The 18,843-nt window shown below is 35.0% G+C and overlaps 1 protein-coding gene across 4 annotated transcripts in view; it reads right to left on the bottom strand.

Moving 5' to 3' along the window:
- Positions 1-4,568: 4,568 nt before the first annotated feature.
- LOC132917307 (protein Shroom) overlaps positions 4,569-18,843 on the bottom strand; it is a 184,405-nt gene continuing 170,130 nt past the window's right edge. For 3 of the 4 annotated variants that reach the window (XM_060977997.1, XM_060977998.1, XM_060978000.1), the window contains 7 exons: positions 12,144-12,295; positions 10,476-11,402; positions 10,027-10,041; positions 9,830-9,956; positions 7,325-7,505; positions 6,899-7,165; positions 4,569-6,052 (listed from right to left, as the gene is read on the bottom strand). In XM_060977997.1, coding sequence (XP_060833980.1) covers positions 5,798-6,052; positions 6,899-7,165; positions 7,325-7,505; positions 9,830-9,956; positions 10,027-10,041; positions 10,476-11,402; positions 12,144-12,295 — 1,924 coding nt within the window. In that variant the 3' untranslated portion in view covers positions 4,569-5,797. The remainder of the gene's footprint in view (positions 6,053-6,898; positions 7,166-7,324; positions 7,506-9,829; positions 9,957-10,026; positions 10,042-10,475; positions 11,403-12,143; positions 12,296-18,843) is intronic. The other variant, XM_060977999.1, reaches the window with a different exon arrangement.

Genomic DNA, 18,843 nt, shown 5'->3' with positions numbered 1-18,843 from the left:
TCAGTGAGATTGAAGTCGAATAACCCAGACGTCTTATCAGTTATCAACGGCGCTAATGGCATATTTCTAACCTAGTCTGTACAACATAAATTATGGAACCCAGTCGATGATATAAGGTAAAGGCCTACCGCCTACACCAGCGTTTCTCAACCTTTTTTCATGTACCCCTTGACCTATCACCACTGCTTTACAGTTTACGTACCCCCAAATGCCAATTTATCGTATATTCACACACAAATACACAATACAAATAAGATATTATGAAATAAGTTTTTTTCACGTACCCCCTCATACCTTCTTACGTACCCCCAAAGGTATGCGTACCACAGGCTGAGAAATGCTGATCTACACAAACACGGATCTAGGAGCATCACATATTGTCCTGGTATTATTTTTATTAAAATATCTGAAATTTGAAATAGATAATTAAAGTCGGTATCGGGCGGTATTACACTTACTTGTAGATAAGTCAGACAATTATTTTTTTATAATTTTGAATTCTATTTTTAATTTTAACATATATAATTATTTTATATAAATAATATGTTAAAATTAATAATTATGCAAATTAATATTTTTCAAAATCATTATCATCACTTAGCGTTAGCGTAATATTATAAGTGTGCCCTAACCTTTTCCCTACATTTGTCGATTACTATATCGAGCTTTAAGTAAATCATCTTAGCCACCTAACATACTGCACCCTGTTATGGACCCGATATAGATTTAATGCGTCTGATTGGTAAATAAAATCATATCACTCCGTTCAGAATGTAAAACAACATTGGTCGATTTCAGTTGAAGATTAATATTATAATTTTCGTATCGTCTTTTATTGTAACAAACTACGGTGCGGTTGATAATCATTTAAGATAACTATATACTATGTACCAGTTATGTTCACTAACGTTTACAGTTTCGTTTAGCAAACAGACAGTTCGAATTTCTCCGTTATCAAACGTTTCCAACGTATAGAATTTTCTACTTATACCGGGTAGCAAACACATACTTAGTTATAACTATATCCTTGGTTAAAAGTTACAACCACATACCTAGTTGCAACCACAAACCTGATAGCAACCACGTATCCAGTTACAAATATATACCTGGTTGATGGTTTCAATCATACACCTAGTATCAAACACATTCCTGGAATCAACCAAATATCTAGATGCAAAATACCTGATATTAACATGTAACCGATACCAATCGTATAATTAAATGCAACTATATACCTGGCAACAGGTTAAGACCACATACCTTTTATCAACCAGATACCTGTAATCAACCACACACCTGGTAACAACCAAGTGTCCGGTTACAACTATATACCAGGTACTAACCACATATATAGTATTAAATACATTCCTGGTATTAACCACATACCTAGTTATAACTATATCCTTGGTTAAAAGTTATAACCACATACCTTGTATCAACCAGATACTTGGTGTTAACCATATACCTAGTAACAACCAAGTATCCGGTTAAAACTATATACCCGGTACTAACCATATACTTTGTACCAACCAGATACTTGTTGTCAACCACACACCTGGTATCAACCAAGTGTTCGGTTAAAATTATATACCAGTTACTAACCTCATATATAGTATTAAACACATTCCTGGTATTAACCATATACCTAGTTATAACTATATCCTTGGTTAAAAGTTATAACCACATACCTTGTATCAACCAGATACTTGGTGTTAACCATATACCTAGTAACAACCAAGTATCCGGTTAAAACTATATACCCGGTACTAACCATATACTTTGTACCAAACAGATACTTGTTGTCAACCACACACCTGGTATCAACCAAGTGTTCGGTTACGATTATATATCCGGTACCCAACACATACCTACTATTCAACACATTCCTGGTATTAACCACATACCTAGTTATAACTATATTATACTATACTAAATTTTCAAATAATTGCATTTTACAATTAACCAATGCTATGAAAATTTGAAAAATGGTATACAAACTTATTTTTATTACCTATCGAACTGTCTATTTATTAACAGTTTTCTCATATGGATATAGCCATATCCATTGCATATGGCCATACCGGAATATTAAAAGTAATAGCTGTCATTCTGTCAACAATACATGAACAATAATTGATATTATCGACTAACCAGTCAATTTTTGTACTGTACACAATTACACACTATATACTTTGTAACTTTGTACGTGTTTTAAAAACGAAATCTAAATTTGAAAATTTTGAAAACATTTGAACAGAGTTATCGTCTTATCTAAACGAAGAAAACCAATAGTACTTTTATTAGTTAATCTAAATTTTATAAAATAATGAATTATTTAAAACAATTGAAGCTAGAGAAGAAAACAAATTCAAAATTAATGAAAAAATATGATGTAATGACAGTACTAAGATACGAATAATTAATCATGCCAATAATTGCAGTTGGTAATTGTATAAAATTATAAGTTTGAAGAGTTAATTAAAATTGTTCATGAAATATATTTATACATTGGGCACGGTGGTAGAAATCGTGTGGAATAAAAAAAAAATTTAAAAATATAACTAAAAAAACATTAATGTTATATTTAAATTTTTTTTAATTCTTGGTTCCCATTGATCAGACAGGATCACATTATTTCCTGTAACATAATATGCATAATACATGTACCTACCCTTATAATAACTATAAATAGGTAGCTCTAAAAGATTCAAAATATTTGAAAAAACATGTATTTTATACCATGCGTATAGAACATTTAGAAACATTTTTAAGCACCTATATTCTACAGTTAATATTTTTTAATTTATAACAAAATAATAAGTCATTCAATGATATTTTTCATACGTAGTTAATTTACTGGTAAATATAGAATAAAGTAAAAGTTTTAACTTAAAATGGTCATAAACAATGAATTTAACTTTATATTTTTCATTAATTCTTTCTTGATTATAATATTTTAAAGTTCACCATTTATTTATTTAATAGTTACGATTAGATTGTCAAGCTACAAGGCTTTGTACTTTGGTCAGTTCCATGGTATTTTTATTATGTATATTTAATACTTCTTAGTATAATAATTGAGTCAAATTGTGGTAACGTAATTTATATTATACATACCTATTATCTACTAAATTTTGTATAATGAACAATAATTGTTTAATATGACCATTATAACTGTATCTATATTATTTTATTAGAGCGTTTAAACTGCAGCCCGGGTTTGTACTACTGGTAGTTCCTTTTTAATTTTTTAACAGACCTGGATTTAGGATGATTTTCTTTGAAAACTGATTGTAGTATAAAAATTAATGGTATAAAATAGCTATACATATATCATATTCATATATAATATATTTATATATGATATATATACTATAGAGGTTAAATGAGGATTAGAAAATTGGAACAAAATAATTCCGTAGAATCGAATAACGACTAATGTAATATATATTTGTAGTTGGGTATTTAAAAATGAACCTTTGAACGATGCAGAGGAAAGGAGAAGCCATTGCGTGTTTGTGAAACGACCTCGATATATAATTCTAACCTTCTCACCCACCACCACCAGGAACAAACTTACTCATTCGCCTATCTAATAAGCATATAGCATTCTAGTTGCGCTCATACGATCTCGTGACCGGACATCGTGTTTGGTATATGTGATGCGAAAACCGATACTCAAACGAAACATAATATATAAAATAACTATATAGTAAGCAGTATAGGTAATATATGCAGTAGGAATCAAACGGTCATCCGAGCTTCACGGCCTCATTGAAGTCTAAATATTCAATAATGAACATATTATATATTATTATCTAACATAATTATTTTGAATTCTTCAACATATAAAATTAGATATACAAGACGCACCAACAAGAACTGTTCACACAGCCACATCACTTTCTACACAAATGTAATGAACAATTGGTACTATAAGTACAGATTTTCCGTATTGTTGTGATTTCTCAAATTAATTTTGAACATGGCACTACCTATAGTGTTCCAAATTTAAAGTATTTTAAAATGCAATCATTGCAACCAAAATAAAATAAGATATAAACAATGGATAGATTTATTTTAGGTTATGTATGAAAATAATTTATTTAATTTCTTTTACAATAAATTTAATAACTTAATGAAGTTGTAATATTTTTTTTCTTTTTGGATTCAAACGGCTGATATTAAGAAATGTATCAAATGGAATTTATTTTGTACACACGTTTTAAGATTAATTGAACATAATATACATAATATATTAAGTACTAATTATTATATTATAACGCGTGAGCCTTCAAATATTGTTTGCTTCAGGGCCTCAAAAATCTAAATTTGAACAATATTTTTTGACTGATATAACATAATCTATTATATTAAACTGCAACGAACATAATAATATTTGTTTACGGCATCTAAACCATAATATGTCCGCGCCCGCGATTCGTCATTATTACTCGAATTAGTTGTTTGTAAATGCGGACAGTGCGTCGTCATGAGAACGAGGCAATAAGTAGTAGGCATTGTAACGAATTCCACTAGGGCGGAAAAAACAAAATAAAGCGTAAAAATCATTTTTATTATAGCACCAAGACGGTTCACTATATTAATATATTTGCTTCATTAAAATCTGTACAATACACACACACGGTTTCTAATATTTATAATACAACACAATATTATGTTAGATTTAACAATACATTTCACTAAAAATATTTACAGTAAATGCATAACAAGGATAAATTAAGACTTTTAAAAATAATAATAATATAATATTAAACTACGATGTATATTATTATAATTCATCTCTGCACAGAGGTACAAGGGGCGCACGCGCACGCACACACAATAATATTATACATTGTTATATGATAAATATTATTTCAGTTTTTATTCAGTTTGTACCTATTTATTGCTATACATTCGTCACCCATGACTTTTGCGATCCAAATCGGGTTTCGTTTTCTCGATTGGAGTGGCGAATATCAGAACACTGTGAATGGTGTGATGGGTGGGTTCGCGAGGGGGTTGGTTGGGGTGTTTCTGTGTGCGGATAGCGAATGCGAATAGCAGTTTGATTCTCCGATTTAATAATAATATTATCGTTCGCATTTTATAAATAAAAATATATCTTAACCACACGCTGTAACAAACGAACATAATATTATTACAGCATGATATCATGTTACAATCTAATATTATTATTACGTTTTGACGGGACATCGCCAATGGGGGTGGGTAAGCGACAGGTCTCGTCGACTAGAGAAGACCGTTTCAGATGGTTTTAGTGAAAACAATAAAATAATATGACTAATTTATGCTCATCTCGACCTATACAATTTTGAGTAGATATTTACACAGAAATATTAAAAAACACACACACGTTGTTCGAGAGTAAATAAGTATAAAACACATACACAAACACTCACGTATAGAGCCGATGCGACTTTGACGTACGAGCGATTGGTTATGGGGGTAGGAGAGAAATGATAAGACGTGAGGCGTTCTGATTGTAGAGATCTGACGGGCAAACCCCGTTTAAATCATTTCTGTGATTCAGTCAAAATGTTTTTCCTACAAAGTTTTCCTCAAACTATATGTACACGCTCAAATGCGGTTTTGTTTTACTATAATATATTATATTTTATGATTTTGTCACCCTATTGTAATTTATTTTATTATATTATATATATATATATATATATATTTTACTGCACCTATCACATGAACATATTTTTATATTTATATTATATTTTTATGTAACATGTATTTTGAACGTATCAACGTTTAAAATTTAATTTTAGTCTTCGAGGGTTTCCTTGAGCGCGCGCAACTGCTCCTCGCCTAACTGTATTTTGTCCGCAATCTCGCGTGCGTCGATCAGCAATTTGGCTTTCATCGCGATGAAATGATCATAGTCTGAGTACTCATCGGCCGTCAGATACCGACTCAGTATGGTCGATACAAAGTCGCCACGCCTGTCGATGTTTTCCTTTAGTTCCTTGGCCTCTTCCAGTTGACCGGTAAGCTTGCACTTTTTCTCCTCCAGCGCCTTCTACGAGACGATAAACAGAAACAATGTTATATTAGTTATTATTATTATTATTATTATTATCGCAATTTATATATATTATAATAAATCAATAAAAATATTATTTGGACAATGCTAATAAACCAACAAATCACAATTTAAGACCGTGAAATCCAAAAGCACGCGAGAACTATAATAATTAACCACAAGAACTTCGCCGGGTTGGTTAAACGTCCGGAGAAAGATTCCACTTTAGCCCAGTCGTTTGTTAAAAATTAACTTTACTATATAGATGATTGACGATAGAAAAATATTTAGCTCAGATAAACAGTATCGATTTGATTACCGTGATGTATTATTATGATAAACAATAGTTCTCGACCAGTGTATTCATAACCGAGCACCAATGCAGATATGAGTACATTCAATTGGAGGGGGTATGTATTATTATGTGACCAAATTGTAATTAAAACAAAACAACGAAAAATCGAAGGGTTTACTTATATTTGTTCAATACTGATTTTGTATTAACATTTATAACACACGGTTTATATTATTATATATATTATACATAGTTTATGTCAGGTTATACAAAAAATGATTAATTCAAGGGTTCGTTAAAATTTAATGGGCTAATCGCATGCCACTATACCGCGGTGTTGGGAGACCATATTAACCCAATATTAATTTGTTGAATGAATTATCGTGTAACCAAGCACAAAAGTGAAAAAAATATAAATATAGTATTATTATAGGTACTTTATACTATTAAAAAAAAAACCGTCTAGAGAGAATTTCGGTTACAATTTGTAATTTTACGTATTATACCTGCGCGATACACACGTTCTCATACTCTTATTATTATTTTACCTTTTCCGGATGATCTGCGTCCAAATCGAGTAGTGCGTTTTCCGCTCGGGCCAAACGTCCACTCAGGCTCAGTAGTAGACTGGTAATGTGGCCCACTTCCTGTACGTGAGTTTTGAACTTATTGGCTTCCTGAGGCTTGGCTACAGACTTAACCCGATCGGCCACAGATATCCCCAGGGTCTCGTTCAGTGATGCCTCTTCAGTCAGCGCGATTTGTTCATCTCGGAGTACTTTCAGCTTTCTGTCAAGTCGAGACACTAGGTCCGCCTGAAAAACGATTTTTCTTGTTAGCTGGAATCGATTTTTTTTTTTTTTTTTATAAAAAAAAGTATACTGTTGTGTAATTAATACTTAAATGTTATATAAATATATAGACCTTAAATACCGTTTATCATAATAAAATCATATGTTTTATGTTGTACTCACCTTTTTCTTTTGCAAGTTTCCGATCCCGTTGCATTCAACCGGCGGTTGTATCTGCCGGCTGTAATGCTGCAGATTCAGGAGTTTCGCCTTCGGTTCGGACGTAGTGTAGTAGGATGAGTTGGCCGACAGTCCAGCGGCGGTGGTAGACGAGGAGGTGCTTATTGTGGAGGTGTTTTGGCCACTGGGAACAAATCGCAAAAAATCAAAATAAATCCATCTAACTTTTTACACAAGCCAAAAAAATCCTAGTTAAGTATCATATAAAAATGAAATAATATTGACTCTCTGTGGTATATAATAGAAACAATTTTCTAAACCTATATTTTAAAAACACGAATAACTTGTATAGGTTAGGAGTTAGGACGAACAGCTCTGATAGACATGCAGATTATATAGATGGGTTACAAGAAGGATGAGATGAATGTTTTAATAATGAAATTCGACCGTTGTGTAAAATAAAGTCATCAGTTACTAAAGAGTCGTGTAGAACGAGTTGACAAATTTACGTGGTTGTATTCGTAAACGTGAGCTGTATAAATATATAATTATACATTAATACCTACATAAAATTATTATGCACTGTCACCGTTATAAAAAATATATCAGCTATTTGTGGTGCGGGTATAATGAAGTCGATAAAAATAATGTATGATAATTATTCGAACGGGAAATTATAATGATCATCCTATTTAAATATATGTATGCGCGGTACTAGTTTAATGTACTTACGGGAAAATTAAAAACACGAGTGATAAAATTTGGGGACTGAATGTCTTTTATGAGTTTAAATAATATAGTCACACTCACACATTAAAAACTCATACCTAAGCCACACGTAATATAAATTATTAAAATATAGTAAAACACGAATTATATTTAAATTTGATCTTTTTAAAAAAAGTATATGTACCTAAATGTGTTCGATTTCATTTTAATGCGACGACATCGTGAGTAATGATGAAAGTAATTAACTGAATTTGGTCACCGTTAACCGGAGATTATAATTTACATATTTTTATTTTATTAGGAATTTTACACATACAATAAATTGAGACTGGATGAGAATTATGTGACGATATATTCAAGATGATTGCACTACACGTACTGATCAGAAACATATACGTGTACATAGTATACGTTTAAAGAAAGTGCCACTCATTCGTTATAATTCAGAATAATAGTGATAAAAAAAATAAACAATACCTACGCGAGGAGTGTACATGCGGCAATATAGATAAGGAATTGTACACATATAATACGATAAATATGATGATAAAATGTCATACAAAACATATTATTAAATTATTCTATAAATCAACGTGCAATAAATAATTAACAGATACCAAAAATTAAAATACGACGAAATCGAGATTAATTTAATTATATACTTATATATTATTTTATAATAAACTCTGGTTGCCTAAAATATTAATACATTTATTACAAATTTCGATGCCTTGTATTAGGGTCCCCTAAATCCCAAGCCCTTTAAGCCGATCGACATCGTGACGTTTATTACATTTTCGTTTGGTTCACCGTTAAATCTCTAATCCGGTAGATACAAAAATATTCCACCAAAACACTTTTGAACGTGATTTAATATCGGATTTAAAAGCGCACGTTTTCCGACTTGTAACTAGTCTTATATGGGACGCAGACCATATTATATTACGATGACGTGTCGTTGAATTCTGTTGGGATTATCTACCAGAACTGGGCTGTGTTAAGTATATCACGTTGGTTACCGGTTATACACGGTCTGAGGATTATTCCGAAGCCAATGGGTGCATACATCAGTTAAATACTCGAACGCTATTTGTAATAATGTGTTGTTTGTATATTATATCCTTACGAACGACTACGGTTGAGGCGTCGTCGTGTACACTTTACATATTCCTTTGTGTATTTTACGCATATATAATTCTGTTACATTCATTATACTTGCATTTATTTTAACTCGACCGCCATACACACGGGATTCGACTCAAAAATTGTATTACCATAAAATATCATCGCCATAATTACCCCACACAGTGCCAATCAGTCATCGTCACTCTGCAAATTTATTGCTCGTGTCGATAACGTCACGCCGCGCACTAGGTCTTCATAAAACGAACGTCAAACAACCGGTGTATATAGGTATATTATAGTAATTTATTATCTAATTTATGTATGCTGTATACACGCACGCTGCAAGTGCCAACGCACGATATTAATTCGTTTATAATAGAACTATATTCTATGTAATTAGTATGGGACTGAGTCAAATATACGTTGTCTGCCAATAAGTAGGATCGACGATCAAGCAAACACATTTTTAATCCACGAGTTTTATTGTATATTAGCTTTGCTGCATTTGACGAAATGGAAACGCGTCGTCGCGAACAGACATTATATTATTATATTATTTGTGAACAGTTTGTATTGGACACTGCACACGACAAAGTTTAGGTTTGTCGTACGAAAGTAGCACGGCTATTTAAGAAAATAAAACACTTGACTTACCACGTGATATCGATGCTACTGCAGTCGATCGGTTTCTCAGCGACCGAATTTCTGGACCTGGGCACCAAGTCCATGCGGAACAGCGGAGAAACATAGTCTGTAGAACGTTTGACGTCTGGTCCGGGAGCTGAAACAGAACAGATGTGACAAGGTCAGACTAGGCGTATAACGTATGGGCACGCGAATAACGGTTTTACCTTTGTCCTTTATTTCTGTGCGTCAGAAAGCAGCGAAAAAACGAATAACACATGACAAATTAGAATATAATGCACACGGGTTTCGTAGAAAATATTGGTTTTATTAAAGGTTTGGTATATGGTACTTAAATATATAGATCAGTGAAAAATAAAACAAACTGGCAAAATTTTTCCTCCACTAGTGTTGGGCAAACAAATTGTACCTATATATGACTTAAGGTATATACACAATTTTCATCTATAATTATTTAAAATTGATAATTATTGAAGGATTAAAATGAAAATTGATTTTAAAACTACTGATATAATCTATTGACTTGCTCAACACTGTATAAAGGAGGTATATAATATTAAAAAGTAAAATCAATTAAAAAACAGACAATAAGTTATAAGTAGGTATACGGAAATCCGCGCTATGCAATAATTATAGACATATAATATTAACTCACCCAGTATGTTGTGGAGTTTGTCGGACGGTGACAGGTGGCTGATGAGATCGCGGGACAGTTCTTCGCATTCAATCTCTTCGGGTGACTTGCGCCGGACTGCTAACGGCGTGCCACCAGCGACGGACTTGATGTCCGTTTGCGAAGCGGCGTCCGACGACACCGCCGAACAGCTCCGGGACACCGGATTGTGGTAACGATGGTCAGCGGTGGTCACAGCGACAGCGGGCTCCGCCGTGTGCCAAGTAGAAGTGCAGCACTCGTCGAGGTCACTGACAGTGGTTGCTGCGCCAACTCCCGTGACCGACGGTGAGTGGATCAGGAGTGGTGGCGCTGGGCCGCCGGAGCTGAAGTCACCGGAAGACAGTCTGGTGGGTGAGTGCGATGGCGAAGGGGCGTTTAAGGACAGGCTGCTATAGCCACTCTCGGTGGATCCAACCTGAGACAGGTCGGACTGCGACCGTTTCTGCAGGTGCAGGCTGGACGCGGATTCGGAGTGCCGGGGCGGCGGCATCATCATCAACTGCAACGTGGTGATAGCCGAGTCCGCCTTGTTGGGCATATTAGACGGGTCCGACTGAGTGCGGGGCGTCCGGGACGACCGTTTGAAATCCTGTCCGACTGAATTATTAGCGCGTGGCAGAGTTTTCGACAACTGTTGTTGCTGTTGTGGGGACTGATCGACGACCGGCCGTTCGGACAACACTGTGGGGGGTGGTGGTGACGGCGGTGTGGCCATTGCGTCGATAGCCTGCTGTTTGCCTGGCGACGACTGTTGTTGACTAGTTGCTGTGTTGTTATTGTTGTTGTTGTTAAAGTGATGGAGGTGGTGGTGGTGGTGGTCCAGTTGCAGGGATTGCAGTCGACCGCCTCCCGAATCCAATAGATTACTGCAGCAATCGTTTCCGTCTGGCGCCACGTTTTCCACATCTGTTTAAGCACACGCCGTACATGTTAATGTTTAACGAATGAACGCAATTTCTTTAGTCTATCGTTATCGTTGTTTTATAAATTTTTCTTTTAGAAGTAATAACAGTTTGTACATACGTAATTTTAAAATTAATACATTCAAGGTTAAATAAAAAATGTTTCAAAGTAAAAATCAAAAGTAAAAGGTTTTAATTAAATTGTATTTTCTTTTTCAAATAAAATATTTATGATTGGAGGTAACAAGCGACTTTATTAAACAGTTATTATCCGTTAATCGATTTTCTTGTAAAGATTTCATTTCACGTTCGATACATTATCTAATAGTTGCACTGCGTACAATCGAAAAAAGACTACCGATTTTAATATTTGTTTATCAACAAGGCGAGTCACTTGTACTATTGTAAGTCATAGGGCGAATTTATTATTTAAATTATAGAATAAAATAAAATGGTTTAATAGTATTCACAAAAAAACCGGTTCCTTTTTTTGAATAATCGTTATACAGTGTTTATGTAAATTTAGATTAAAAATACACACCAAGTACTTTTCTTTTCAATAATGTTATTAAACAAAATATATAATTTATAGCATTATTTAATACTACCTACGGTAATTAATTATATTGGAGTTTTTGAGCGTTTTTATTTCTATGGAAAAAGATGGATTATTTTATCACACTTTTTTATTTAACCATTTCTTCATCTTAACCCTATTTTTCATAATACGAGTTTTTTGGCTCACCTTGCGGTTCCACGGCTGCGGCAGCGTCTCCTCGGCCGCCGCTGTTCGGAGACGCCGTCCTCTTGTAGCTTCCTTCGAAGTTAGGAAGTCCTTTCTCGCGCTCTCTCGGCTCTCTCTTGTACGCCGACAGGTACGATGCTTTCGATTGACTCCTGCGGACAAAACGATTTGTACATTTAATCAAACTGTTCAGTTTTTTTACAACTTGTAATAAGACCGACATGGCGGCATTGCATGACTTATATACTCGGACGGCGACGGTGTATTATAATAATATTACTATCGAGGTTTGGGAACGAATAAAAACGGCGCTGCCAACCGTCGCCAGCCGTGTGTGTGCGTGTTATTAGCTAGCTAGGAGTTGCAGCTGTGAAAAGCGCAAACATTTAACCGGGAAATCTATATACAACGACAACACCGAACAACAAACATTTAAGTTGGGTTAGGCACGAATGCGGGGTAATACGTAATATGCGTACTATATTGCGCGCTTTACTACAATTCATAATAATTTATAATCTATATAATATAAGTATCATTATTAAAACCATTTCCGCGGTGTTTGCGTGTACTAAAAGCATCGTGCGGGATCGATATCAACGATAGGTGTGGTGGCGACGACGGCTGTGTGTGCTTATAGGTTCAGGTCAACCGTAACGGACAGGTTAAAATAATTTTTCCTATGTGCTATGTGCATATTATATATTTTTATAATTATTATTATCATTGGATCCTTTGGCATATGTACACAAATCGCACACGACAAACGTATACACAATTATAATTATTTATAAGTTTATAACGACTGCTGAACGCGACGGCGTAGGGCGATCAATATTTTTATAAATAAATAGTATAAACGTCAATAGTATTAATATTATACAAGATAACTGAACATCGATCATTTGTTATGATTATATATGACGTGTTTCGTTATGCACCGATCGGTTGTACAGAATAAATGAAAGACATTGTTTTTGTGTCATAACACAATAGTGTCGCAATTAGAAATACAATATGGGACGGGTTAAAGCGGGTCCCCAGCTATGGTAAAAAAATAAAATCAAAAGAAGAGAAGAGACGAAATTAACGGGCGAGCGGTAATGATATTCACGGATCAGGTCATTGTGTGACTGGCGATTTCGCCAATCGTAGCCCAAAATTTCCTTCCACCAAATTTGCTCAATTACCATAATATTGCAAATGAGCACCTATAATATATAGGTACTCTATACTCTATAAATACACACGCGTGTTAAGTTCACATGCGATGTGGACAACCGCGACTTTCTTATATTATGGAAATATATTTTAGTTATAATCATAAAATGGACCGTGCGACGTTTTCAATTATTTCATTATTATGTATACTCGAATACTCGTATTATATTATATTTCACACAATAATCTGTCGACCGCGGCTGTTCTGACAGATTTGAAACATGAGCGAACACGAGTAAAAGGATGATGACGACCTTCGCAGCAAATCTAGAACGCATTTATATGTAAAGGGAATAATACGAATTTATGGTAAGGGTGAGTAGAGGGAGTGGGTCACCGTGAAAAAATTCGTTTATATATATGAATCTATAACTATAATAAATTAAACCTCATTTAATATGTTTAAGATATTAATTAATAAACTATAAAGAATAATAAACAATACATAATTTAATATGAATATTTAATTTTTTTTCTATTCTACAATTAATGGTAACACATAACAGTAAAGATAAAAGTAGATAGATTTTAATAAAGTATAATATATTACCTATGAAAATATAATAAATTATAAAGCTATAAGTCAATATAAGACATAAATAGCAATAATTAATCGGCTTTCAAAACGAAATAAAAATTGATTCCAATTGAGGAGTCCTGAGATCGTTAGAAACTTATCTCCTCGGGATCCAAGACTGTCTGAATAGAACGAACACGTCGTGTAATCACGTGGATTCGTTGCTATAAGACTTAAAACAAACGTGTAACGTTCTTGGAAATCCTTTAATTAGGTATCATCACCTCCGTTAGATATATGTATAAATAGTATATTATATATATATATATATATATATATATATATATATATATATACACTATATGAAAAACAGTGCAACAACAAGCTATAATTATATTATACCGTATACCACTAATTGGGTACGCTCTGCGGTCATCTAACCGACTACAGACAACCTGCAGCGATCATCGTCTTTTTATCCTCGTAAGCAAAAACCTTAAACAGTAAAGTACACACTATATACTATGCTGTTGAAACTAAGTATCAAAATCGCTCAAATCACTATAGTCATCGACAGACAGAAATTATTATTTTTTTAAAAATATCTTTAAGTGGTAATGATGCGAGTGGGGAAGCTGGTCTCTGTTCGACTGTACGTATGTAGACAACCCCGTGAGTGGGTCTGAAACCTTCCCGGAAATTTAAGGACATTTAAAAAAATGCTTTCAGTGTTTTGTGAGCATATAGGTATTCATATGCATTAAAATCTGTAAATTGATATTGTAGGAAAAGTCTAAGATTGTATATATCTAAACATACCAAACGTATGGAGAGTTCATAAAAAGTCAAGCAGCCTCCCATAAGTAACAAAGAATCAAATCCCCCTATCCCGAGCAAAATCCTGATTATATCACTAAGACGACCCAAAAATGGTATATTTTTCTAGTTTGAGACGACTTGAACTATATATATATATATAATTGTCAACATAGACAAATTCATAAACGAGATAATTCGTTTCGTCGCCACGATCTTCGTAAATTTGCAGCGACGAAGCCCGACGAGCCGTGTTTGATACTCGCGTAATACTTATATTATTACTGTAATAGATCAAACCAATCCAATGCGCAAAATCGATATTGTGCAGGCGATGGCGAGACTGCTATACCGCATAATATAGATACAAGTATAATAGAGGTCGCGGGCGAGAGCGATATACCGACGATATCGTTATTACTTATTATTATTGCATACACGTCGGGGGCAATTCATTTTTTGGCGATCGAACTCCACGCATTCGTGACGCGTTTAGCCTCAAAACAAAACGCGGTATATATAACGACAACAACAGACTACAGACAGGAGAGACATAATTGTGGATTTTTCGATCGTTGCACAACCATATGTTATTATCTTGGCGCGAGTGCAGAATTTGTTGCATGCACATATATAATTTATGTAATTAATATATACAGGTATCTAACAATGCAGAACAAAGCGGTGTGTGGGCTTAATGATCCGGCGACACGTATACGACAACGCGCGAATATTTTTGTTGTTATAATATGATTTATTATATTGTATACGAATTATTTATTATTTTGCCTGTTCGAAATTATTGTTTTCGACGGACAAATTGGCCATTTCGAGGTTGCGTGCTCGACACTTATAATGACCCGCCGAGGTCGGTGCGACACCGCGAGCTCATTGTGCTGCAGCAATGTTAACAATAACACAAGCCACAAACAATCGGTTCGCGCGCTCAGGAGATCTATTTATCGTACGAGTGAAAAACGAGAAAACCGACAACAATAACATATAATATAGGTATTACGAAATTCCGTCGGCAACCAACCCACCCGTGTTTTAACACATTTTCGAATTTAACAACCAGGTATAGGTTGTTAATGTATATATCTATATATCATTATATATTCGGCCATTATGATTTTATTTGCAAATCGACAAAACTTACTAAGGTAACATACATTATGCATATATCACATAATAAATATAGCGATCAACATATATACCACATGATCTGTACCTAGCAAACTTCACTGACCTCTGGCTGCAGTTCAAGTGTGTAACTATGTCTTTCGCAAACGATTTTTACATAACGCACGGAGTCGCGGTACAAATCCGAAGCGCAGCGGCGAAAAATAAACAACCGCAAAAACAACATGTCCGTACAGCGAATAGTTGCCTCTCTCGCGGAGAATTAGAGAAAAAACCGCGAAAGCCCGATCTCCACACCGCGGTTGCGGTAACCCGAGCTGCCGCCCAGGACACATCACGCTTGGCTGTATAAAAAAATATAATAATAACAACATGTAACCGCACTCGCGATATCCTCTCCCGCGCACGCACCCGCGTATACGTACTCTGCAATTAAAATAACGTTGCATTGAGTCGTCGCACGCACAACATCGCATCCGAACGTAGTATACTTATATATATATATACATATAATATACCTGAGCGGCTGTACAACGCGAACGCCACGGGATACTCGAGGCGTTGTCGATGATGATGGCGGGGGGACGGAGAAGGCGCACTATCACTGCGTATATATACGTTTTCACGGCCTCCGGGGTCTCGCGGATGAAGATTAATCAAACACCACATAAACGTATAATAATATTACATATTATTATTATCATTATGCAGTCGTACGATGAGGGTATACGCGCAAGCACTCGCCATCGAGCTCGTAGAAAGCAAAAGTTCCTCTACCGGTTTTCGTCATTGCACTGGCCGTTGTTCACGGCCAACCGAGAGAGTTGTCGTTGTTTAAGCTGCGCGCTGCCGCCGCCGTTCGCGTCGTTCGCAAATCGAATAGCGTTTTTTCCAGATTTTTGTAGGTAAACATTTTCTAAAATATCACACGACTAGTTTCGTGCGTACATATGTTTTTTGAGGAAATTTAGTTATATAAGCGCACAATTAATTTTACAATAAAACGAAATGTTAATTTTAAAAATGTAAATATTATACAGCAAATAAACCTATATTGATTTATCAATTTGTTATTATAATATTATAGTGTAGAACACAAACCAAGATTTACTAAATTACTTATATATGCCACCGTGATAGTTATTGCACATATATTAAGATTTTGTCAAATTTACGTGGTGAATAATAAAATACCACCGAGCGGGTGACCGATAGTTATAATTTATCGTATACACTCCTCCCCATCGAAAGTAATCAAAAATCATTACATTTCTTTTTTTACTCTATGCAGCACACAACATTACTACATTATTGCTCACGAGTTTCGAAACGCAAACATCGCCGCGGTCACACCGATAACACCTACCCAAAAACATTTCTTAATTTTTATTATACATCACTCGTCGTACCCATAGTAAACTATATGTATAACGCACTATATTATGTACTAAAACATCACATAACACAATTAGATACGGTTTTTTCGAAATATAGGGTTATAAGCTCTACGACAATGGATAGAGGGGGGGACCCATGTTCCCACACGTTGCAACCGATATAGCATTCGTCATGTTTACAAAACAGCGTACTTGTGTGCATGTGTGTGGGAGAGGATATACATTATCATTGTGTGTGAATGTCGAACGACGATTAGGTTTACTCAACTTGGGAAAAGAATGCCGTCTTGTGTGTGTGTATAAGTATAATACAATACAATACAATAATATTGTCGTCAGTACACACATATCAAGCGAACTCGTCACTATACGGGTTCTAACTACAACGTCAGCAAAGAGAAGATTTTTTTTAAAACATCAGTGGGTATATATATATATGTAGCTACATATACGATACAGAGGTAAACGCTTTTATGCATTGGTTTTGTAATGATATAGATTATATACGTACACATACTTTGAGAATCCGACGTTCAGTTTCCTCATACCAGACGACAAAATGTCCAAATACCTGCACAACACCAACGACTTGATAGCGTCTCGCTTGCGCATCTTGGTCCTACCAATTTTTTTTACAATATCCTTTTAAAATAGGATCTTGATGCTGGATTCTAGGTGATAAACTCCAACGCGCTAAGTGAAGCGAGTGTTGGAGTACCTAACCTAACTTGTAGTTTGTACCAAAGATTCCCCTGATATATTTATTTGCGCATATAGAAGGTATCGGAATTAACTATACCTACTCGAAACGATGGTATCACAATAATACACTGCAGTATAGTCGTGGTATAAACAGTCGTCGGCTAGCTGTTATGTAATTATATAATTGTCGCGCGTACGGCTTCTCATGTGCCCATAGCGGGCTTCCCATATACTGTCATAATGTTATAATTTTGTAGGTAAACAACGACGAGGCTTCCCTCACCCCCGTAAACACAATTTGCAGGGGAAGTCATCGATCACAAGACGTACTTCTGTATACGATGGTCTCCGTATAATCAAATTAATGTCGTATACTAGTCTATCGTCGCATAGTTAAGGGTGTGTCCGCGACGGATTACAGCACGATATATACCTATACACGGCATTCAAGGTAGGTGGCGGGGGCGTGGTCGGTATCAAAAAATAAAAAACGTATATGAATTCGACAGTGGTAAGAGAAAAAAAAGAATAATAAATAAATAGAAAAAACTGACTTTCATGCGCACAAAACAGATCGAGTCCTTGGACGCACACTGGCCGCATATTATATTATATATCCTGTTTGGAATTCCATTATTATATTTTCCTGTAACACGTTTCAATCGGCGGCGCGCACGGTGTTATAATTGGCCAAGTTAGAGTTAAGTCGTCACGGGCAGTGAACACAGCGTTTTAACAATAATAATAAAATATAATATCATCAGAAAAGCATAATGTATTTCGCAACGCGTTGTGATGGATCGGTAACGATTTTTGGTCGAGCCACGTGAAAAACGCGATCGTGACGACAAACCACGCTGACCGTATGTGTATATAACAAAAAGTGTACGTGATTTAGTTCAAA

This window comes from Rhopalosiphum padi, chromosome 1, assembly GCF_020882245.1.
Source record: "Rhopalosiphum padi isolate XX-2018 chromosome 1, ASM2088224v1, whole genome shotgun sequence".
Classification (NCBI taxonomy): domain Eukaryota; kingdom Metazoa; phylum Arthropoda; class Insecta; order Hemiptera; family Aphididae; genus Rhopalosiphum; species Rhopalosiphum padi.
The sequence above is the reverse complement of the archived record's forward strand: the minus strand, read 5'-3'. Positions and strand labels throughout refer to the sequence as shown.